The sequence below is a fragment of the Diadema antillarum genome, unplaced genomic scaffold (assembly GCF_040938485.1).
Source record: "Diadema antillarum isolate AM-2024a unplaced genomic scaffold, OU_Dant_1.0 seq00000091_RagTag, whole genome shotgun sequence".
Classification (NCBI taxonomy): Eukaryota; Metazoa; Echinodermata; class Echinoidea; order Diadematoida; family Diadematidae; genus Diadema; species Diadema antillarum.
In genome coordinates, this window is record NW_027271181.1 from 337773 (window position 1) to 363382 (window position 25610).

General features: G+C 40.1%; 1 protein-coding gene across 1 annotated transcript; it reads left to right on the plus strand.

Annotated features, from left to right (window-relative positions):
* Nucleotides 1-27: 27 nt before the first annotated feature.
* On the plus strand, nucleotides 28-24864 carry LOC139726593 (uncharacterized). The gene is made up of 18 exons (XM_071637583.1): nucleotides 28-157; nucleotides 1797-1957; nucleotides 2454-2563; nucleotides 3062-3172; nucleotides 3719-3823; nucleotides 5432-5490; nucleotides 6464-6490; nucleotides 11162-11229; nucleotides 11854-11950; nucleotides 12452-12712; nucleotides 13686-13885; nucleotides 15033-15225; nucleotides 16833-16948; nucleotides 17598-19254; nucleotides 20285-20507; nucleotides 21750-22010; nucleotides 22695-22862; nucleotides 24317-24864. The coding sequence occupies exons 1-18, from the start codon at nucleotides 103-105 to the stop codon at nucleotides 24495-24497; spliced, it is 4053 nt and encodes a 1350-aa protein (XP_071493684.1). The 5' UTR covers nucleotides 28-102; the 3' UTR covers nucleotides 24498-24864.
* The last annotated feature ends 746 nt before the right edge of the window (nucleotides 24865-25610 follow it).

Sequence of the window (25610 nt, forward strand, 5' to 3'; positions counted from 1 at the left end):
CACTCGTCATGCATTGTTGCCAATCAACCAAAGAAGCGAGCGAGTGAACAGAAATGCCTGGCTAAAAATGACAAGTAAAAATCTCGTCGACCACATTGTACGATGATCTGGCCTCTGATTCTGATACAGATACTTTTACCTCATGTGCAGGGTCAAGGTATGTGAAAATATGCCATCAGTCATTAATTGCAACCTTATTTGTATGAAGCCATGGCCTGCGGCTGCGTCCTACAAACTACATATAAGTCCCACATATTCAAATATGTGTGACTGTTCGCTGGGCCCTACGAGGTACCCGCACGCACCTCGCCAGGCCAGGGGTCTGAATACCGCCGCCCTGCTTAAAATTGTTACAAGCGCACTGAGTAAAAATTTATGCCCAGGACTGTGTTCAGTATCCCTTTAAAAATTTGAGACCTGGCAGGGTTACCACAAACAAGCAAACTGTGGTGAAAAATGAGCAGTTTTTCGTGAAAATTTCGAATTTGTATTGGCAGATTGGGAATACCGTACGTGAATATATAGATATTTAGGCCCTATCTTCTTGATAGCATAGGTATCATCACGGTCACCCGCACACATCTTTTACGTGCTTTTGTCTATGGGAGCGCGGGTGGCGAGTTGCGGGCCCCTTCCTTAGCGCACAACTTTTTCGCATCGCGACGTTCGCGTTTGAGGACGATAGCTGCAAATTTCCGGTACCAATCAATAAACTTGTGCAAGTTGTGGCCGGTTCAGTTGGAATCTTCAGCATTTTTTCTGTATGTGAGTGGGATTTCATAGAATTTCAGTGACGAAATGTGATTCAAATATGCATAAACATTAACTATGGGGAGGTGCGGGTCACCCAAGTGTATTACTATATACCATAGTTATGGGTAAACTCGGCCTAGCGGGTAAAGTCGGCCGCCAGCGCGCACAGTACATAAAATTGTACTGTGTGCGCTGGCGGCCGACTTTACCCGCTAGGCCGAGTTTACCCATAACTACGGTACTAGCTACTTGTAGTTGTAAATTTACTAGACTCTACAGTTCTAACGTGTTACTCTTACTACGCGTACGACTACAGGTACCGACTATATGAGTAAAATTTACAACTAGATTTAGTCTACAATCTGATCTGCATATCTGTCTGCCCTTCCTGCCAATTGTGACGCGGCGCTAATGCAGTTTAAGTTTACTCCATAATTTATTGACATAAACATGATAAATTTACTCTTCACTTTATGCCACAACATCTAGCAAACCCTGGCCTTGCCCCTACTATCCTGACTGAGACTTGGGAGTAGGGGCCTAACGCCACGGTTTAGACAGGTAGAGATGCATATGCATAACCAGCATTACCGTAGCGCCTAAGGGGTACCAAACTGCAGTAGTGCTAGTGGTAGCGCCCGGTGCCCCAAGAATTGCTTATTTTTCCCCTATGGCTGGGTGGCATAATCGAATGTATTCAAAACGCTAGAGTCTAGACCACATTAGACAGTCCAAGATCCAAATTATGAATTCCAAGATGTTCAAGATGAACTCTTTTGAATGACAAGAGAATATTAATCAGAAGGATGAAGGTTGATAAGATCTGTCAAGAGGTGAGGTGTGAATTTTCTTCAATTTGTCGTCTCCCTATACAAATGAAATTTGTAAGATCGTGTCACTGCCGGCAACGAGAAATAGCCTTGTGGTAGTGTCGCTGCCCGGAAAGCAGTAGATGACATGAACCTTGACCTCTTTGCTAAAAAATATACTCATCTGAGTAACTTATAATGATGTCTTCCTCTCACCCCTCCCTTTCCTACCAGATTATGGGGTAGTAAGCCTGCGTCCATCCCCCTACGAGGATGCCCCCCTCACCAGCGTCACTCTCAATGAGGATGAGGGAACCCTCAATGTCTCCCTACTACTCTATGACAGTGCTACCGGGTCACCATCAGTTAATGGAACAGAATTCATCGATGAAGATGTAAGGAATGAACCAGTCAAATTTGGATGCTTTTGTAAAGTGTTTTCCATTACAGAGCTTGGAAGACCTCGGAAGGGTATGACAAGAGATTTTTTTTTTTCTTTAACAGTTTGTTGGCAAGGCCCTGTACTTAATACAGATGAGGTGAATTCATTTTACTTGCCCAACTGTGAATTTATTTATGCTGAGCCAGTGGGCAAGCGAGATTGTGGCACATTGCCCTGTTAGACTTGCATTTGTAAATGCAAAGCCATGAAACACATTCAAACAATGTATGACTTGCTGAAAAGATTCATCTGATTGGAATGTCAACTGGATAAAAGTTCATTTTGTCACAATCAGTTGCAAATTGCCTGTTTGATTAGACTTTCGCCTGAACTGGATCTGTAGGCTTCTTCAGATCGGTCGCTGTAAAAGAGTTGTTTTCCCACTAGCTGACATAGCTGGTGCATGCCGATCATCATGTTTGTTTGTGGTTCTTTTTTTTATATTGAAGGTCATCATCAGTTGCAACATCACCACACTGTATACTCCAGGAGACACAATAGTCAGTCTTACAGACATTTTGATCACTGCTCCTGACGTCTCTGGTTTAGTTCCCTTCAGGTAAGAGGAGGATATTCATTCAGAGGGCACCAATGATGAATAATAATCCCAATGTCAGTAATATTGCTTTGTGCATGTGACAATTTTGGCTTATGTAATTGATTTTTAAAGAAAGTTGATTGATGAAATGCGAAGCATCCACAGGGGACTAAAATCCACATATTAAATAGATTTTACAAACATTATTCTTGAAACAGTTGCCAGCAGTGTTACATCATGTCGTGATATGTTTGCCCATCATCCCCTTACCATCAACCAAGACATCTTACTTTCATTAAAATGTTCCTAAGGTTTTGATTTTTTTATATCAGTATGTTGCAATGGTTGTAGGCAGATATTTTATTAGTCCATTTTCTAAATGACAACTGCCATGTAGGAAACTATAACTTAAAAAAGATTGTAATTGAGTGAATGTTATGGGAATTCTGTAGAATTGAGTTGCCTGTTTCGATTGAACAAGAATTAAAAAAATGTGAACAATATCTGTTTGCCTTACAGTGTTGAAGAGCAGGGTCGGCCTGTGGAGGTGCAATGTAGGGGCGAGACATCCCCCGATAGTACGGGCACCACGGCGTACTTCAACTTTGAAACATCCGGAGGTCCAACAGGGTATGTATCCATGGAAGCACAGTATGTATGTATTCCATTCTATGTTCAGTCATTCTTTTGTATGGCAGGAAGAATAATGTGCGTGGTTGATACTGTTTGCCATCTGTTACAAATCTCCTAAGGAAAAGAATGAGAGGCATTGGTGTCACTCATTCTGTTTTCCCCTTGTCTTTCAGTGTGTGTTCAAAAACAAATAAACTTCTTGTTTCAGAGATATGCAAGAGAAGTGGTCAATCAAATAGTTGTGTCATGTCAAAATATAGCCGCAAGAAATACAAAATAAGACCAGCAGTTGGCTCACGGTATTAAATCCTTACAATTGCTTGAAATAACATAGCTTGTGGATACAAAATTCCAAAATTGTCATCTAGATACCAATCAAAATAGAAGCCTCATGTGGAGGTAACCATATTTTTTCAACATTTACACATGTTTATTTCATTCATATGACAAAAAGTATAGGATATTATTTATGCAATGATTTCTTATATATCATCAATATATCTTTGATGACAATATGATTCATTCTTCATGTACTCTACTCAGGAATGTAGCGGTGAAGAAGAGCCCTGTAGTAAGCTTCTGTGAACCTGTGATCACAGTGCCCAACTCTCCTACTATCACAACAGCTGATGTACAGGTTGAACTAAGGTGAGCTCTCTGAAAACTTTATGTATATATTCATTTATTTATATCTAAAATAACTTTTTGAATCTGAAAAAATTCCTTTCTTTATGTGATTTTGATCACAAACTTTATTATTTCTTATGTTTTAGGCCACTATGTATTCCCACATATTCTTCTATAACAGATTCCTTGATCATCTTTCTATTTTGTGCTAGTTTGCAGACTATAAATCTTACTATGAAACCTATCAAGTAGTACTTGAAAGTAATTTGAATTGATACGTACTTTGTTGATAGGTGCATTCCAGCTGTAAAGTACAAAACAATTTACTCCCATCATAACAAAGTCCTTGAGACTGGCAGTTTTCTTTTGTTATAACAAAATTTTATTATACCCAAAGAGCATAGGGTGTAAAAATGTACAGATAATAATTTTATGCCTCCGCAACGAAGTGGCCGGAGGCATTATGTTTTCGGGTCGTCCGTCCGTCCGTCCGTCCGTCCCGTTTTGTTTTTGTCGATATCTCAAGAACCGTGTGGTGGTTTTACATCGAACTTGGTATGAGGGTATATCCTTGGGGGATAATACTTTGTGTGGATTTTAGGGTCACAGGGTCAAAGGTCACAGGTTATTTTGTGAAATTTTTTTTTGAAATTTCATGTTTTTCTCCATATCTCGCAAATGGTTCAAGGTATCTTCATGGAACTTAGTATATATGCTTGTACCGATGGGCAGTGATTATCTAGGGAAGTTGGGGGTCATGGGTCAAAGGTCAGGGGGGTCAAAGGTCAAGGTCAACTCCTCAAAATATCACTACTTTCCTTATATTTATGCAATGAATGAAGGTTTTTTTTTTTTTTAACTTGATGTATACATGTATTATCCAATATATATTCTGTGGGAAGTTTCTTGCCAAAAGGTCAAAGGTCAAAAGGTCAAAGGTCAAGTGAAAGTGCTGAATTGCACTTTTTCCTCCATATCTCAAAAGTAACTCAAGGTATCATCATGAAACTTACATATTTATGCATGTTCAACCTAACAGTGATTCTCTTTGGAACTGTGAGGTAAAAGGTCAAAGGCCAGGTTAAGATAATGCTATTTTCCCATTTGATACTGAAATTATACTTTTTCTCAATACCTTGAAAAATTACTCAATGCATAAACTTATAAAAGGGTCAAAAGTCAAGTAAAAATCATCAGTTCCCCAAATACCTGCACTCTGACATTTTAATCATTCATCCAATTGAACCTAGTTCTAGGAAAGTGAACATTCAGCACATATGTGTCAAACCTGTCATTTTAATATTTTGCCAATTGTTTGAAACTGTCATCACACATTGTCAAGACATTGTACTATAGACCTATTAGGAGAACCATGCATTATGGCGGAGGCATGTCAGTCGCCGTAGCGATATATCTAGTTTGACCTGACTTTGATTCCGTTTTAACAAGAATTTCATTATAACTGTCTTCATTAAAAGAGGAGTGCACTGTAGCATTGTTGTTAGTATGATAATGATGATGATGAGGATGATAATCATTATTTTCACATCATCATCATCATCATCATCATCATCATCATCATCATCATCATTATCATCATCATTCTTAGTATCTTTCTTGTTGCATTAGTGAACTTGTGGTTGACTTCCCAGTCAATATTTCCTGTGCGGTCACCGGAGTGATAGATGGTAAGTTGTGATATCAAAGTTTGATATAGTGGGTGTGTCTCTAACATTCTTTGAAATGTATATTCCCACGCTATCCTTACTTCATATTTATGTGGAATTCATGTGTCTCTTGTAGATTGCATGATTCAATCTCTTCTCTTGAAGCAAAAACAAACAGTTTTTGTTTTCAGAAACTTGTGAAAAACACGTAAGCACAAAATTGCAAAATAATGTGACTGTTTTGGTAACAATTTACATCGTCTTGGCAGTCATTGTTATTTGTTATTTCCTTAAAAGAGTTTTTTTTTTTTCAATCTGACTGCAAACAAAGTTCTTTGCTGTGATAACTAATAAATTATCGTAGTATGATTTCAGTCTGTTTGAATGCACTTGTTTTCTCATGTTTTTTCTTCTCTTTCTTGGTAAATCTTAGCCCAGCATGTAGTAAAAAGATTTAGTCTCTGTCTTTAATAGTGCTCTTATTCTACTGTTTTTTTTTCCCTGACTTCATCAGGTCAAAGTTTTTAGGAGACTTAAAAAAAATGCAATTTTCATGAGCAGTGTTCCAATTTTCCACTTGCATGACTGTAATTTTTTTATTCCCTTTCTCCTTGACACAATGTCAGCATGTATCACATCTATTTTCCGGCCAATTTACTCCTTGTATGATGTTTTCTTTTCAGAGCCAATCATTTTCCTATAAGTACCCATAGATTCATTTGTTGTTTCATCTAACCTAGTAATATGGTAAGATAGATACCAGATGATCATTCCTTTTCAAAGATATATATGTCATCATTGGATTTCATTTTCTCCTTTTTTGTCACATTTTAAAGTCATAATGCTCTCTCATTCAGTTTCATACCTGTTGATATTTTAATTATGTTTTCATCAATAGAAGAACAAGTATCTACTTTTTAAATTTGTAATTACATCATAATGTAGTTGTATATTTCTCTTTACTGCTTATTATTTCTGACCCATTCCTTTTCAGCTTATGGAAATTCTGTCTCTAGTGATGGTAAATCAAACAAACATCTGAAACATATGCTTTTCAGAATGCGCTCTGCAGCTGCTTCAATAGCACGGCTAATAAGTAGAAATGAAATGGTGAAATATTTTCGTAAGCTGCACTTTTATTTTTGCATGCAATATATGTACTTAACAGATCTCTATATTGTCACATGCTATGTTCTCATTCTCATTTCTACTCTCTAAATGTTATTAAATACATTTCTTCTTAGAGTTGTAGCCCACAATACAATATGATGCCACAAAGAGGTGTGGAGAAAGGGGGAGGGAGAGGTTAGATGAAAACAACAACAACAACAAAACACAAATATTAATAATCAAGAGGGGAAAAACAACAGCAACGAAACCTCCGTACTTACTAGTTGACGGCACATATTGTAAATGCATCATGTTATTGTAGTAAGAGTGATAATGTGAGATGAAAATTATAACTGAGTCAATTTGTCTTTGGGCTGCTGAAGTCAGCTCCAAGCATTTAACAAAAACAAAGAAATTCCAGAAACTGTCTAATTTGACCAATGCACCTTTTATTAAATGTTATCATAGAAGGTAAATTGGACACTCATAACTCCTCTAACACCAACTACCACTACACCCATATCAAAATCAAAATCACCACTTCGAACTACTAACTAGTGACATGTGATATGCATGCATGAAGTTTCCTGTGGTACAACCCAATAACAGAGTCAATGAAAAGGAAACAGAAAACAATAAAAACACCTGGTGGTAACTTGGAAGGCACCTTTACAGGACCTACCTTTGCACGAGATAGGGATCACACTAGTTGTATTAACCTCCCGAAGGGGAACATTTCTCTTAAATACTGGGAAGAAAAGTTCATAAACTGAACACCGATTTTGTCCAGTGGTACATGGATGCAAACTCCATACTGTAGCAAAGAGGGAGTTCTTTTCCATGGAGGTTTGGGAGGGAACAAACTATCCATCAGTACCTTACAGGTGAATCACAGAGAAAACATGGAATTTAGTTGCTGCTTATGTGAAGCCAATCAATAACCATGTCCATGTCATGTGACTTTGACTGCTCTCTTAGGCCCGAATTCTTGAAGGTGGTACAATCTTGTCCATGATTTAAACCATGGACAAAGACCATAGTTTTTTATGGGGCGCCAAGTGTCGCTTGGCCTATTTCGTTACAAAATTACTGATTTCGTAACAAAATAGGCCATACGACACTTGGTGCCCCATAAAAAACTATGGTCTTTGTCCATGGTTTAAACCATGGACAAGATTGTACCACTTTCATGAATTCAGGCCTTATTGTCTGAGCAGGACTCAACTTTCAGGAAGTTCAAATGTCAATAGTTTTTTCCTGGTATATTTCTAGTAATGTGTATTGGTAAAGATCTGCTTCATTACTTTTATTCATTGCTTCATTTCTTTCATTTCTAGAAATCTTTCACCGTAGGGTCTTACATTTCCCTCTTTTCCCCCCTAATGGTCACACCTCTTTGCTATCTACATTCAGTACACCTTTTTTCTTATCTTTTCTTTATTCCTCTCTTTTTTGGTTTCTTTTTGCAGCAGCAGCATTCAAAAAGAACTAACTGTAGCTCATGGCATTATCATTTATTGCATATTGAGAACAGGATTGTATAAATTGTGGTGGTTTAATCCCAGTGTAATTTTGCCAATGAAAAGTCAAATTGATAATCTAAAATGTGAACATGCATGAGCTTGCATTACAAATCCCTGAAGAGTTAGAGCATTTGCTGTTTTACTTGGTCATATTTAAAAAGAATGGGTTCTCAGCTTTGACATGATGTATAAAATTTGATGATCCCAACAGTAAAAAATAATAATAATGATATGCAATTCAAAATAGAATCCAACCTCCTGAAGGATTACTTTGGAAAGCAAGAATCCTTTAAATTAATGGATCTGTTGATTACACTGACACACTCTGTATTATCCCTCCACAAAGTAGGATCTAAAACAACACAGAAGCAAGGCATTTCATATTGTCCAGAAACTTGGAATATTCAGGTTCATTCTAAGCATAGCCATCATCACACCTGCCAACTCTTTTTGAAGAGTTTGTCTACATTTTTCATACATGCTTTCAAGTGCCTAATTAGCTGAAAGTAGTGAAAGAGGAAAGAACTGGGGCTCTACAAAACCTGTGAAAAACACTACTTTGTTTTAATTTCATGCTCTCAGCTTTGGATTTCATTGTAAGAAAGAGTACTCCTTCAAGAAATACCAAAAACTAGAAATCAAGTTTATTGAACTACTGAACATATAATCCGGCTTACCAAGAAATTGACAGGGGGTCTGTGTAACTTTTATGGGCTGGTAAGGCAAGGTCACATATTTTCTGTGTTGCATACCACATAGTCTGCAAAATAGTATCTAACATGCAATCAATATTCATTGTTTCATAGAAAAATAATGTATTCCTTTAGTATATCATTATGATTCTTTCAATGTATTTCTTTCAGCATACAGTAGTTCAACATGGTTTGGCTCTTGCAAACATCAAATGTGTGAAGCTTAATATTGTGGATATGTCCATTCCATGGCATACTGCCATTAAGAGAGACCATGGACATCATCTCTTTACATATTGAAACTTGTGTGAAATGTTTGTTTGTTTGTTAATTTTTATGCCTCCGCAACGAAGTGGCCGGAGGCATTATGTTTTCGGGTCGTCCGTCCGTCCGTCCGTACGTCCGTCCGTCCCGTTTTGTTTTTGTCGATATCTCAAGAACCGTGTGGTGGTTTTACATTAAACTTGGTATGAGGGTATATCCTTGGGGGATGATACTTTGTGTGGATTATAGGGTCACAGGGTCAAAGGTCAAAGGTCACAGGTTATTTTTGTGAAAAAAAAAATTGAAATTTCATGTTTTTCTCCATATCTCGCAAATGGTTCAAGGTATCTTCATGGAACTTAGTATATATGCTTGTACCGATGGGCAGTGATTATCTAGGGAAGTTGGGGGTCATGGGTCAAAGGTCAGGGGGTCAAAGGTCAAGGTCAACTCCTCAAAATATCACTACTTTCCTTAAAATGCAATATATGCCTGAAGTTTGTTTGTTTTTTTTAAACTTGATGTATGGCATGTATTACCCAATATATATTTTTGGGGAAGTTTCTTGCCAAAAGGTCAAAGGTCAAAAGGTAAAAGGTCAAGTGAAAGTGCTAAATTGCACTTTTTCCTCCATATCTCGAAAGTAACTCAAGGTATCATCATGAAACTTACATATTTATGCATGTTCAACCTAACAGTGATTCTCTTTGGAACTGTGAGGTCAAAGGTCAAAGGCCAGGTTTAGATAATGCTATTTTCCCATTTGATACTGAAATTATACTTTTTCTCAATACCTTGAAAATTACTCAATGCATAAACTTATAAAAGGGTCAAAAGTCAAGTAAAAATCATCAGTTCCCCAAATACCTGCACTCTGACATTTTAATCATTCATCCAATTGAACCTAGTTCTAGGAAAGTGAACATTCAGCACATTTGTGTCAAACCTGTCATTTTAATATTTTGCCAATTGTGTGAAACTGTCATCACACATTGTCAAGACATTGTACTATAGACCTATTAGGAGAACCATGCATTATGGCGGAGGCATATCAGTAGCCGTAGCGATATATCTAGTTTTTGATGAATTGAAAGAGCTGCTATGCTTGAGAGCTGCTATAGAGCTGCTATGCTTGTGAGTGTGTTGTGCCTAGAAGTGATATGTTTTAATTGCCGCTACATTATTGCTTGCTTCTTGCATCATGTGCAGAAAGATATGCATAAAGAAAAAAAATAGTGTGTGTTCATGCATTTTTCCCGTTTGTAGTGAAATGAAACATTTTTCAACTACTGTAAATGGAAAAGAAACCTACTACTGTAAAAGCTGTTATTTTTGTGAGGGTTTAATTTTTTGCAAATTTAGTGAATCACTTTTGGGCCGCAAATACACAATAGCATTGTCACTTGATCTTGATTGCATTTAATTCACAGACAGGGATTAGTACACTTACGTTAGCGTAGGTGTGACATCACAAATGCAGCATCTTATGAAAATGTCTGTGATCTGCTCATTCACTAAGATATCTGTATGCCAAGATGAAAGTTTTACAGTAAATGAAAGCTATCATAAGTACTATGTCAATTACAAACATATGCATTAATTTGTGTGTGGTGTGTGTGTGTGTGTGTGTGTGTGTGTGTGTTCCTGTTCCACATTGAATGTGACATCACAGTTGTGTTTAATGATAGCGAAATCCACAGATGATGTGACCTTACTTCATTTATTGAGAAGATTTTACATCAAATGGATAAACAGGAAAATACACTGGGAAATGGTTCTGAGAGTTTGTAACAAAAAATCTTCTTATTCTTATATTTTCAGTCTAGGCAGTAGACTTAAGTGGAAATTTGCTTTGTGAAAACCGTCCACTGTTTACTATGGCTATAAGATTTGCCATTGACCAGTGCTTTACTACTGGTAGCTTTTAGAATAAGGGTTGGGATCATTGTCCTAGCATTACCTGCCGCTGCACCGTGGGAAGTCTTGACATAATTTGGGGTTGAATTCCTGATACACTAACTGTACTCACACCCAAGCACACCAATGACATCTCCATCTCCCCCTCCCCCCCCCCCCTCCCCCCCCCCCCCCCACCCCCTGCAGGAAATACTTCTCTCATACTGCAGTTCCGGAATGTTACCGTTCAGCCTGGGGACAGCACAGAGGTCTATGTAGGTGCAGCTTTTCTTTCTTTCTTTCTTTCTTTCTTTCTTTCTTTCTTTCTTTCTTTCTTCTTTTTGTTTTGCATTTGTTTAATGAGACTGGATACAATGGTTATGCTAAACATATAGATGTATATCTGCTCAATCTGAGTAGATGAATTGTATTTAAAAGGGTGCTTCATATTGGAGGTATATACTGGAAGTACATTAATCCAATCTGTCATTCAGGTGTTATTAATCAAGTTGAATGAGATGCAGAAGGACTCAAAGGAGAACTGTTTCAAAAGAGTGACTTGTACTGATATTCTTCAAAGCAGTACAAAAGAAAGAACGAAGGCTTTATAGCAACCAAAATTTGCCTCAATGAGAATTAAAACTTTACCAACATACACTTATTCCAAGCAAGGCTGCATGGAGTATGCTTTTAACATTTCATTTTCAAACACTGATGGTTTGTATGATCTGTGCATTCTAGTCTTTAGTGATCAAGACTGTTTTCCTCTCCTGTATTTGCTATTGCTCTTCAAACTGTGAAGCCTGGCTTGCTGAAAACAGCTTGTAAATCGTGCAGTACCTGTAGTAGTAAAGAATCTTGCAATCTTGATTTTTCCCCTCTTTTTTTTTAATTTTCAGGTACCATACACCATTGAGCGAAGGGGTACCATTGTACAAGTCAGCTGCTATGCTGCATCTGAAAATGGCACTCAATATCTGAGCAGCACTTCTACTGGTAACTCTTTGCAAACCTGTTATTCCAAACAATCATTATTTGTTCTCATTTTACTTTAGATTCTTCATCAGCAAGCTAAGTAGCTCATGTCTTGATAGAATTAAGCAACTGTCAACCCATCTGTATTGCATAACTCTATGATGTGCTGTTGTAGCCAGATCAGTTGAGTACCTTTGCGCCTTCATGATATAAATGCGAATAAAAAAGCAAAGAGACCCAGCTGGTGTTGTATACCTGGCATATGTATTTTGGGAGGAGATCATATGGGGGGGGGGGGGGGGGGGTAGATATAGGTCTAGATAAATTCTGGAGTGTTATCACATAATTGGTACATTTTTGGTGGAACCATCATTCAGTGACAATGCAATACATGAAATATAACAGGGCAGGGATTTCATTCACAAAATACAGGAAATATTCAGTGGGTGATTGACCATTGAGATTTGGGAATTTATGATCACTGAAAGATAAGATTATGATATTTTGCGCCCCCACCCCAAGGAACAAGCTCCTCCGCTGTCTTCAGCCTGGACGAGGGCACCGTCAGTCTCCTGCCGTCCGTCTCCGACATCAAGACGACCCGCATCAGCGCCTTCCTGGTCCTCGGAGACCGGCTGACCGCAAACGAGGGGACCATCACTTACTCCTGCTATGTGGACCAGGCGACCTCCTACGAGCAGGGCCTCAGGATCGCCCAGAACCCAGCCTGCGTCACTCCGGACGACGTCTTCATCCGCCCCACTCCCGGCCCCACGACCACCGGTGCGTTTCACATCAAAACCATTTTATGTTTGCATTGGATTCTTTGGAGTCACACCTGAGTATCTACCCGATAGTTTTTTGAAACTTCAGTGATTTTGTTGTGTGATTGGTAATTGGTGATTTTATAGTCCTTGGTGTACATGCGTGCATTTTTATACAGCCTTGAATAGCCTTGAGTAGAGGCTAGTTAGATATAAGACGCTGTAGAAATGCAGTGATTATTCACAACTGAATGAAATGTGGCTTATAGCTAAATCAACAACAACAGCTCCATGAGATGGTGTAGTTGAAATGTGAAAAACTTATGAAATAAAACTACTGCTGTTACTTGCCTTTAGTGAAAACTTTGTGAAGTGTCCACAGTACACAATTGTAGGCCTATGTCTCAGGCTGCCTCTGAATGTGACATTGTGTGTATGTATGTTTGACTTAGTGTACTTGGATCTGTTTTGCATGGGACGTGTTCATGTTTATTATGACATACAGTCAAACCTGCCTTAGCGGCCACCTGTCTACAGGGGCCACCTGCTGTACGTGGCCACTAATGAAAATTCTCCACAAGAGAAAAGCCATGTTAAAGACCCTGTCTAGAGCAGCCACCTGTCTATAATGGTCACTTTTTTCATCTCCCTTGGGTGGCCACTCAGGGAATAATTTTCCTGGTATCGCATCGCAATTTGCTATGCATTTTTACACCACTGCTACACAAACTAACTTTTGTGTAGCAATTTTCTTACATAGAAGTGTACAGGATATCATTGAAAATATTTTTCATCAGCTGAAATTGCTAATCAAATTTGAGTTTGATAATTATTCCCTGCCACTATAGATAGGTTTGACTGTATTTATGGCATTTACTGATGAGCAATGCTTCAGTTTGTAGTTTTGATCATTGCTCTCTGTTCTAAGTGGTTACATTTTGACAGTATCGTAAAACATCTTGTAACATTTGGGTTCTCCTTCCGACAATCAGCTGGCCCCACCCCACCTGCCACCACCAGCAACCCCAATGCTACCACTGCCAACCTGACCACTCCCACTGCTGCAGCCACCACCACCACTCCACAGCCGGTCACCACGGTACCGGCACCGTCCACCCCGGGGACCACACGGAGGCCAACCAATGACACCTCCACGCCTTGGATCCTGCTTCAGTCAGAAATCGTGTTTGAGGTAAACCACTCCTGATGACTCCTCCTTAACAAACAAGCAAACAAACCAAATCAAAACAACGACAAACCAAAGCATAAAAATAGATGAATAAATAAAATTGTGCAGTAAAGCACATATTAGTAGAACTTAAGCAAGGGTATTTCCAAAAATAGTCCTGTTTTTAGGTAAGGTTAAGTAAGTTTTTATGCCTCCGCCCGAAGGGTGCCGGAGGCATTATGTTTTCGGGTTGTCCTTCTGTACGTCCGTACGACTGTACGTCCGTCCGCATTTTTTTACGCGATAACTTGGGTAATATTGAGTGGAATTTTACCAAACTTGGTACAGGTGTAAAGTATGATGAGGCAATTACTTGATTAGATTTTGGGTAAAATTGGCTGAGGTCAAAGGTCAAGGTCAAACCATGAAATTGTATCCGTTTACACCATAACTCAAAACTGGATGAAGCAAATTTCACCAAACTTTGTCCAAGGATGACATATGATGGGGCAATTAATTAATATGTAGTTTTTGAATGATAGTGGCAAGAGTTCAAGGTCAAAAGGTCAAGGTCAAATGCTCAACATTTTACTATTTTCCCCATATCTATGCAATTCCTGAAGGTATTTTCTTGAAACTTAGTGTATACATTTACTACCAGATAAAGATTCTCCAGAGAGAGTTTCAGGTCATGAGGTCAAAGGTCAAAGGTCAGGTGAAAATGTTAAAATTTCACTTTTTTTCTCCATATCTCGTGAATGGTTCAAGGTATCTTCATGGAACTTAGTAAATATACATGTATGTATTGACTGGCAGGGATTATCAAGGGAGTTTAGGGGTTATGGGTCGAAGTTCAAGGTCAACTCCTCAAAATTTCACTATTTCCCTAGGAGAACCATGCATTATGGCGGAGGCATACCAGTCGCCATAGCGACATTTCTAGTTTTCCATTGTTTTATCCACTATTCAAACCATGTAAGTTTCGTTTAGCTAACAATCAGCGTTACAGCTAATATAGATATCTTGCCAATTATATGCCAGTCTCAAACATCAAGAACATAATTATTATATATATGTCAAGTGTGTATGATATACCACATAGAAGTATATGAGGATAATCACTGTTACATCATTTGAACTATCTCGGGACTTCACCACATCCACCGATCAGGAAGGAGACATCTTTAAGGAGCTGGTTCTGACCCTTCACCCCGCGACACCGACCTTTGAAGGGGCCATCGTCGTCACTTGCTGTGCCCCGGAGGACATTAACACAAATCGCAAGTACATCAACACGTCTGATGCGCTGGTCTTCTATGCAGATGTGGACGGTCAGAGACCCATCAACTGGACCCTAGCCTCAGGTAAACCACAGCAAATGAAGAAAAAATAACTGCGATAGGACCCTAAACGCATCTACACCAATGGTGGTTAGTCTTTTACAAAGTGTTCGCAGACATTGAATGAAGACGTTCATCGTAGTCTGTAGTGATTTGGTGAACAAGATGCAAGTAACATTGCTCTCACAAAGAGAATTGTAGAAGAGAAAAGCTTTGAAGATAATGATTAAAAAGAACCCAAACTATTCTGTCTATCATCTGTTACCTATGCTTTCTAAATGAAGTAATTAAGTTTGCCATATTGCCAGGTGAAAAGAAAAAGAAAACGATTAGAGTGCTCTGATAATGTGTGTTGCGATTAAAAAAACAAAGCCTTAGTGAATGGTGCAGCTTAAAGGTAGGGGATACCTTTTACAGACCTCCCAAAATGCAGCAAAACATTAAATACATGTATGAACCTCAGGGGACTTGCTTAGGCCACTGCTTAGAAATTTGGAAGTCAACAGTTATCTAAAATTTGAATGATGCACAAAACTCAACTACTCAGTAGTTCTGTGTGTCAACCACACTTAAGCCTTTTTGTTGCAGTCTTCTGTATTTGTTATCTATAAACACAAATCTAAAAGTACAAGAGCTGATGTAATAACATATAGAGTGTGTGGCAAGAATGTATATAGAACTGTTTGTAAGTGTTGATGAACTTTCTTCACAAAATATACATGATGGACACACATGCAGTGCATGGGTCTGCAAAGGTAGCCTAGTAATGTGCTGGAATTTACGGTGAGCCCCGAAAAAAATTCAATTCAAAATCTAACGGTCAAAAAAATGTACTAAATGTTACCTTCCACTTTCAATACTTTATGGGAGTTTCTAAAATGATACTCTCTTCAACATACCACTGTATTTATACAACTCTTCATTTAAGGCATGCAAATGGGATTCTCTACCTTTAAGATGCGAGTTACGCAGAGATTTCAATGATTGCTGGCAAACTGGGAGCCATTTTTATCTAAATTCTGTGAAAGTGAGACTAAAGGGGCCTGAGCTTTCAAAAGAGTTAAAATGGCAAAGACAAAAGAGCAAACATACTCTTTATGTGAACCACAGACCGAGGCCACAGACACATAACAACATGACATGCACTGAATACAATAAGAGAGGCCAGGAACACAGGACGGTGAGAACAAAAGGGGCAGGTGGGTGTCAGTAGCAAGGAGGCAATCGGCTATGGAAGGAGGAAGAAAGCAGAGGAGTGAACAGGCACAAAGGTGTTTTAGGTGCAGGATGTTGCTTCTTCTTGCAACTTTATCCTTCACAGGTCACCTGCCTATTATCTAATTTAAAGATCCTCACTGACCCTTCAGTACCCATTCTTTGTGTCTGCATACTCCAGTGAAGTGGTAAAGTTTGGGGAATGGACTGAATGCTAATGAACAAAATCTTTGGCAAGAACTTTGGCAAGTTATAGATAGCTATTTAATGAACATTAGAGGTTGAAAAATGCCTTGAGCCCATTATTCTAAGTTTTTAAAGTTTTCTGCCATAGACATGTGTTTGTCTTGTACAGTTTAGATTCACCACCTCTTACACTGCAGGTCTACCAACACTTTTCCTTTCATCACACATAGGTCCCTCATCACGCACTGATGAGACACCACTACCTAACCCTGCCTATGTCGACCTTTCACCCTGCCCATGTGACTTGACAGCTGGTCATTGTGATGTAGAATGCTGTTGTGATGAGGTAGGTCTATCATCTCAACACATGCATGGAGCTGTGTCAACGTAGACAAAGTTCAGGAATAAACTTTTTCTTTTGGTTGCACTGTATTGGTTTCCTCTTACCTACCATAAAAATTACATCTTGTGAAATACAATTCTATTCAAATTATGCCTTACCAATATGATTCACACTAACTATCTGTCATTTTCTACTGGTACCTCAACCTGGCTGGAAAAAAAAAGACTTTTCTGAAAATGTACATTTTATGTTTGCAGTCCATTCAGTTGTTCACTATTTAGAAGGTACCTCTTCAGCCCAACATTTATTCAAGCTTAGTGACTTTCTACTAGATCACTCATTTTCATGCCTTACACTTCATGCTGTAAGTGTATAACGAAGATTGCTCTTGAGAACTTGGTTTGCTGTAAAGTGTGGATACTGTAACCTTGATGCATTTAATAATTGTTGTAAATACAATGGAGCTGTATTGTAAACAGCATGGATGTAACAAAACACTGTTACATCAAAGTCATTTTGCGTGTCCTAACTTTGTATTTTTTATTTTTTTGCACTAGTGGAACAAGAAATCCAATATGGTAAAATAATTGTTGCCATCCAAAGTTCTTGCTATAGCAAAGTTCCTCTGCATTTGTCTTGTGTCATGTGCTAGGATTGCAATGCGGCAGACATCCTGGTGTTCTCGTGTGCCGATGAGGTGGAGGAGATTCCCACCACGATCCATGACTGCAACAGCACCGACTTGTACAAGGCTGACTGGTCACCGCTACTCTGTGTCCAAACATCCAACAGCCCATACCTAGGGATGTACCAGGGCACGGTGCCTGCACAACGTGATCTGAGTGCCTTCAACCAGCTGAAGACGGCCAGCGTAACGAGTCGTGACACCAGCTACCAGGATTCAGGGAGTCGTACCCTCGACTACACCAGCCCAGACAGTTCTGCCTACAGCAATGGAGACCCCGTGGAGCTTCTCTACGACTCTGGTTCCCGAGGGTTCCTGGCCCTGCCGCAGACGGTGCTGAGCGGAGAGTGCCTGTGGACATCTCCCGTGCAGTTCCAGGAGGACCTAGTCACTCGCTGCGTCCTTCCACCGGAACAGGTTCTCTGCCAGGAATTCTCTCCGCTGAGTGCCTTACTCTTCCTCAGGTCCTCTACTGAGTCATACCCACCCTGTCCCAATCAGCCCTTGGTGGTGAGTCAGTATGGTCAAGCCTCGACTGCTCCAACTGACATCCAGTATTACTGTGTAGAGGACGTCTCTGAGTATCAGCTTCAAGTGACCAGTGAAGAAGACCTGTTCGGGTTATACCAGAGTTCTCTCTTTGCCGATACGGAGAACGGATCGCTCAGTGAGTCGGTGGTCCCGCAGCGCTGCTTGTGGGATGATGGCTTCAGCCAGCCGCCTGCGCCAGTCTTCGATAATTTCACCAACCTTTGTCTCAATTCTGTTGTGAGTGTCAGCTATGAGATGTTCTGGCGAGGTGGAGAAATCGTTCAGATCCTTGGCACGGTCATCATGGGTTCCATGCCTCTGATTCCGGACGACAGCATAATGGAGGAAGAGGCGGAGGAGTTTGTGCCGCCACCCGTCACAGTCCCGGTGCCTGCCTCGACAGCAGCCCCCGCCACTGAAAGTGATCTGTCAACTGACATTATTGAAGGCATAACCTTCATCACAGAGGTGGAGGAGATCCTCGAAACAGCTGTCACTGACGTGGCAATTAACACGGATCAAAATTCGACGGATGCCAACGTCACCACGCCCGCAGCGACCACCACCTCACCACCCACAACACCAGTAGCTACAACATTCACTCCATTTCTATCAACACCACCTCCCACAGTTGTCACCACTGATGGTATGACCACCACAAACCTGACGACAACAAACACCGACAACAACACGCAGGCCGACAACTTCACCACAGATGCAATGCCCACCACAGACATGACCACATCAGCACCCATAACCCGGTCTCTGTCAACGCCGCTGAATTTCACCCTCCGCTATGCCACTAAATTCACGTACCTACCTGCCCCAAATATTACCCTCAGCGGCGTGTTGGTTGAACCGGAGGAGCAGTACCAGCGATCAGGCAACCCGGGCTATGTGATAGGTAAGAGGGTGCTATCCGGTGAGGCTGTCATGGTGCCCCTGGTGCTTCCCACCACCCCTGGCACGGCGGTCAACTGCACCGAGTTCCCCTCTGCTCCGAGCTGCGTTGAGATTCCCCTGAATGAGACAGTGTTCGTCTTTGACAGTGTGGATGATTCGGATTCCTCTCAGCTTAAGGTGTTTTCTCCTGGTAAGTCCAGAATTTTTCTTTCTGCTAGCCAGCATGCAAATGACAGCAAATGGAGCATAGTGGTGCCAAAACTGACTCCATGTTCTAGGAGTTTGAATGAGATATAAATGAAACCCCCACCATTTTAAAACCAAAACATAGTTCTCATATGTCAATAATTGCTCTGAAATTTACATGTACAGTATGCATGAGAAATGTGTGAAGTAAAACTGTAATCACACAATTTCATGTGAGTAATGACAAAAGTGTGAAATTTTAGCTGAAAAGGTTCATTGAAAGTCCACAATCTCAGAGCTTACCCTGTTGTGTTTCCTACATAATTTTTCATTGTCGATTATCGATAATCAACAAATCAGGCCACGGTGATAACCATCAATCTTCCACGCTAGAGTGACTCACACGCAGCTTGTTGGACAATACAATTGCAAGGGTACAACCGATCATCATGTTAAGTTCTTTCTTCCCACAATGTTAAATGCAGAGCTTACACTCACAGGGCTGCACTCTAACCTATTTTTTCTACTGGTCAGACATGTCTGTTGGACCAGTAGGTACCCATGTTTTCCATGTTTTACTGGTCCGTGCCTGAAAAAAATTACTGGTTCGACAATAAATTTTACTGATCAGAGACAGTTGGACCAGTGCCAGTGTGCAGCCCTGGCTTACAGGGAGGGCTGTTGTAGAATAAAAGTCATGTGATACGATTGAAATAATTCAACACTTTGATTTTAAAAATGTCCAAAACCACAGTTTAATCAGATTTTTGTCCTGTTTGTTAGTATATTTTTTGGGGTGTTTTTTAATTGTCTTTTCTTCAGTTTCTCTCTCCAAGTGAATTTCAGTTTCTCTGTGCAGTACAATCACAATTTCCTTTTCAAGAAGAAATCACATTATTTGAAAGAGCCAGTTTTATCATATTTTTGTCCTGTCTGTGCATTTTTGTTGGTGCTTTTAATTGTCTTGATTCTCTCGTCTCCCTCACCATCTTGTTTCTCTGCTTCCTCTACCCCCTCCCCCACACTACCAAAAGGAGATGGAAGCCTTTGTTCCCTTTCATCAACCACCACCTTGACCTTCGGCCAAGACACTGTGTCGGGATGCATCCTTCGAATGGGCCAATCAGAGCTGGAGAACTGCACGCTGTTGGCTGCCTACATGGAGGCGGAGCTTAAGAGGCTGGTGCCGTCCAATCGGATTGGAAAGCGCGGCGACTCCAGCACAACAGTTGAAGAAGACTGGGTGGAAATTTTCCAGTAAGTCCCTTGGAAATTCCATGGGGAAAATTAGATGTCACATGATGAAACCTAATAATGCTGTGGCCATTGCAATGAAAAATTTGATCATTGTTGAGTCAATGTGCACTAAAGATTAGTGTTATATCCACACATAACGAGCTAGCATGTAATCATAATCACTATTTTACAGTGAAAATTAAATCTATGTTGTGGATCAGTATTTGCTTGCACCATTCGCTTCCCTGTCCGTTTTATCTATGCTAGAAAAATGTTCAAACTCTTTCTGAACCAGGGATTTTGGACTGTGTGTGCAATACTATGAGGTTTTCTCTGCCAGTTGACACTCACAGCACATCAAAGGTTAAAGCAAGTATTAAACTGAACTGACATTTACCTGCTTCTTCAAAACAGTTTTGGTACATTTTAGGGTAGCAACCCTCAACTCTAGTCTTAGAACTCTGTTATCATGCCAACAAAGATGACCAGTTAGCCTTGGTGCTATGCACTAAGAAACAAGAAGTTTTGAGAGTTGTAAACCTTGTTTATATCTGCAAACTTGGACACAACTCATTAAGTTTTGTTTGACCATGTGCTATTACAATACCCTTCTAAAGTTGACTGTGATATAATGTAGGACAGCCTAGCATGGGTCCAATTTAATCACCATAATTTGTATAGACAGAATATTCATCATCGTATGTGTACAAAGAGTAGTATGACTATTCAGCGCAAGTTATAACTCAAAAATCTCTAAAAAATTCTAAAATCAGTCCATTGAAAAGAGTTTGAGGGCAAAAGGAAACTTAAGGAATGTTACACACACAGGTCAGTAGGTGAAGTGAACAAATCCAACAGAGAATATTCATGACATAAGAACATAATAGGACAGGAAGTCTGCTATTTCGGGCAATAATGATAGAATAATAATACACAACATATATGTAGTGCTGTTATCCATGATTATTTATGGTGAAGTGGCCTTTGACAGAGTGTACAGAAAATAATCTAGCAGTGATAACATGATGTGCAAGCCTGCTCAAAATATATCTCAACAGTGATTCTGAGAGAGTCCCCAAGCTATAAGTATTCAACAGTCCCTCGTATTGGCAATTGTGATACAGCAATGACATTGTAATCCCTGTTTAGTTTAATTTGTTTGAGGTTGTTCGTGGAGCATGCTAATTTGTGTGTCATTTAGGAAAACAAATCACGGCAAAGATAACAAGCCAAAGATTTACTTGTTTACTCTTACTTCCCCAGTCCAGACACCCATCCCTTTGATCTACCGACGGATGAACCTCCGACCACCAGCCCACTGGGCGAGGAGACCACAGCCAATTCTCAGACGACAGAATTCCCTGGTCAGCGCTACGTGGACCCGGAACCACCAGTCAACGCTCAGGACCAGCTCTCGAACGTGTGCAGGGATGTCCCCACGGCCGTCAACTTGGAGGTGCTGATAACGGAAGCGGGGATGTACAGCGGGGTGCCTCAGTACGAGATACTGTCCGCTAGAGTCACGTGAGTGTCCTCTGTCTTCTTACCCCTGATAGAGAGGTTACAATCTGGATCCGAGATTATTATAACCTTTTCCGTGCCAGTGAGTCAAATGTGCATAGGAAATATGCATAGGAGATTAATGTGGCACGCATAGCATTTGTTGTGGGCTCAGTACCGGTTTGCAATCTTTGGGTGCCACTAGTCAACTCTGTGACTACAGTTACCTCTTTGATTGCTAGGTGCACTTTTCATTGCATGTTTTTTTTTTTTTTGGCACAAGTCCCTGATGCGTGTCCAGCTATTGTATACAGTGGAATAACAAAGTCCCCGAGACCGACAGTTTTCTTTCGTTACATCGAAATTTTATTATTTAACCAAACAAATAAACAATAAAAATACATAGAGTTGATAATGTTGCGGCCTGAATTTTTACTTCCTTTTAACCATAATTTCTTTATAACCGTGTTCGTTATAATGGGAGTGCACTGTACTGCTGTGCTTTCAATAATGTGTCCACCTCTCCATCTGTCTGAGTACATATATGAATCACGCACAAACAGAAGGAAACTGACCTGAAATTAGAATATAATTTATTAGTGGAAAAATGAGCAAAGAAAATGATCTTCAGCACCTCCACTGATGAATATATGAATGGCGACAAGTGTATCTCACTTTTTGTGGTCTATATTTTTCATATATTTTCAGCTATACCACATCCACCATCCAGCTCATATGCTCGGGAGCCCTCGGGGCCAGCTGTATCTTTGCCCAGCCCGGTCCATCGGAAAACGGGACTATGGTCCAGTCCTTTCCGGTCTACAGTACTGTCACTTTCACAACTGTCCCCGCCGTGGAACCCACACCAGTCATCCTGTAAGAGATTGGGATGTTTTACTTTTTGTTCTCCCCGATTACATACAGACTTGAGCTCATGTTCCAGCATTGATTCTTACTTTGAGTACCTTACTTACATTGTTTTGCGCTGTTACTGAATCTACTGTTATATGCTGTCACTGAATATATGTTTTCATTCTGTTATATTGTATACATGCACAGACTTGCAGAATAACAGCCGATGGCTGAGCAAGTTTCCTTTTTATTACCGTGTTGAAATAAAGTGAAAATGAAATGAATGCAGGAGTCGCACAAGTTTGTGATGTGTTACAATCGAGGCTATTGATGTAAACAAAGGTGTTGTATGGTACGAGCAGGACATGGTTTGTTGCGAGACATTGAATTTGCTACCATAAATGCCTTCAGTGCGCTGGTGTGATGTATCTAGTGAGATTCAACCAATTTATGTAAGACCATTGCACTTTGTTTTTAACTGCATAAAAACATCATGTGAGAGTTTCTTATTGACCGATTCGGGTTCGTTGAGGGCACCAGACATTTCATGGCACTGGGCGCAGCCATAGTGGGTGTCTCAGCCGACCCCCCCTGCTCTCCCCCACCCCGGGCAACATGTTTATCACGCACTTGTAACAAAGGTTCGCGCACTAAGCAAGCATTCGCGCACTCAGTACGAGACGCCCATTGGCTAAAGCAGTTTTTCATTCTGCGCGCGTGCTAATGTAGGGAGAGGGGTGGGGAGTGGGAAGGGGGGGTCGGCTGAGACACCCACTATGGCTGCGCCCAGTGCCAAAAATACACATAGCGCGTCACAGAATCGGTCAATAGCTTTGTTGAGTGATCAAACAGCTATTGTATAAGTATTCTACAGTAAAGGAAACTGAAAATGCCATTTGAATGGTAGCCCATGATAAGTATGCCCATCTATTCCACTCTAGCCACAATTAACCATAAATATGATTTCATTTGGACCAGTCTGTGATTGTCAGAGGAACAAACAAAAACTAGAGAAAAAAGAAAGCCTGTAATATGTCCACATGATCATAACTACAAATCTGAATCAATAGACTTTGAGTGACTTGAAAACATACCTGATTTTATCTCTTCTTCACCCCCCCCCCATCTCCATCTCTTTTTCTGCCTGTTTGTCTTTCTTCCATTTGTCCTCTTTTTTTTCTGCCTCTATTTTTCTGTTTTATCAATCTCTCTATTTTTATATCTATTTGTATGTATTTATCTCTTTCTCTCTTTATATATTTGTCTATCCATCTGTCTGTGCATATATCTGTCTGTCTGTCAATCTATGTGTCTTATTTGTCTGTATATCTATCTATCTATCTTTCTATCTGTCTATCCATCTGTGTGTCTATCTATCTATCTATCATCTATTATCTATCTATCTATCTATCTATCTATCTATCTATCTATCCCTCCATCCCATTCCTAACTGTCCTCTCCCCTCTGCCCCCACACAGGTATTACAAGGACTATGACCCTGATCTCTGCCAGCAGGACGCCTGCCTGTCTGAGCTGTTTTACCCCCTCACAGCCAGCTTCGAGGGGGACCCCTTCCAGTACTCCCTGGCTGTGGCCATGGTTCTTGTCATCATCACAACAGCCTACTTCCTGGTCACATGGCCCTGTGCTCACTTATGAGTAGTGTCAATCAATATCCCCCCTCGACATTGATTGATTGACATCAGATTTTAGCCAACGCTGCACACTGGCAATGGTCTGACAGTCCCTGACCTGTGAAAATCACTGTTGGACCAGTAACTCTTTCAGGAATGGACCAGTAAAAAATGGAAAAACTGGGTACCTACTGGTCCAACAGAAAGGTCGGACCAGTAGAAAAAATGGGTTGGTGTGCAACCTTGTTTTAACCATTGATAGATGACAATTTTTGTATTCATTGGCTGGTGTGCCGTCTTGTCTTGCCCCCATATGAGCATCCTTTGCCAAATTTGTCTCTTTTCAGGTGTGATAAACTGTACATGTTTGAACGTTGTGAACGTAATGCTACAAACTTGGGTCCTTTACATTGCATTATCCTCCTCAGTGCTTGCGATCATTCTGTTGTTTTTTTAAGCGTATTGGATCATCACCAATTTTCTTTTGTTTGTCTTTTTTAGATGGATATTTTTGGCAAATCTAGTTCTTGTTACTGCTCGCGGTATCGGCTTGTAGGAAGTCATAGCCCTTATCAGTCGTTGTCATCAGTGAATTTGTATCATTGCTTCCTGTCTTAGCTTATGCCAATTCACATTGGAATATGATGTACTGCCTTTCATACTGACAGTGAAGCCTCTTCAATAAGCCTTCAAAAACCAAAAACCAAGGCCCAAATGACTGAAAAGGGTGCATTAGCAATTGAGAAGTAAACAGAAAATGAAACAAAAAATATTTTCTGAAACAGCAGACTGGTATGTGCTGTTTTAATGAACAATAATGTGCTTCAATTGGGATTAGCGACTTTTTCCAACAAGGTAATATATCTATCACTTTTAACGCAAATCAATTACTTTTGTTCTGATTAACAAACACATATTTCTAGTATAACCCATATCTTTATAGTATTGATTAAGTTTTGATATTCTGGTGAATATTGCCCATTGATACACAGCACAAGCCTGATCAATGTACTTGAAAGATAGGCCCTTTGCTTTATTACTGTAAAAGTGGAAATTTTCGCGGTGTTGAAATTTTCACGCATTTCGCGCAATCAGAAACTAGCGCGAAATTAAAAGCACACGAAAATTTTTGCTTGCC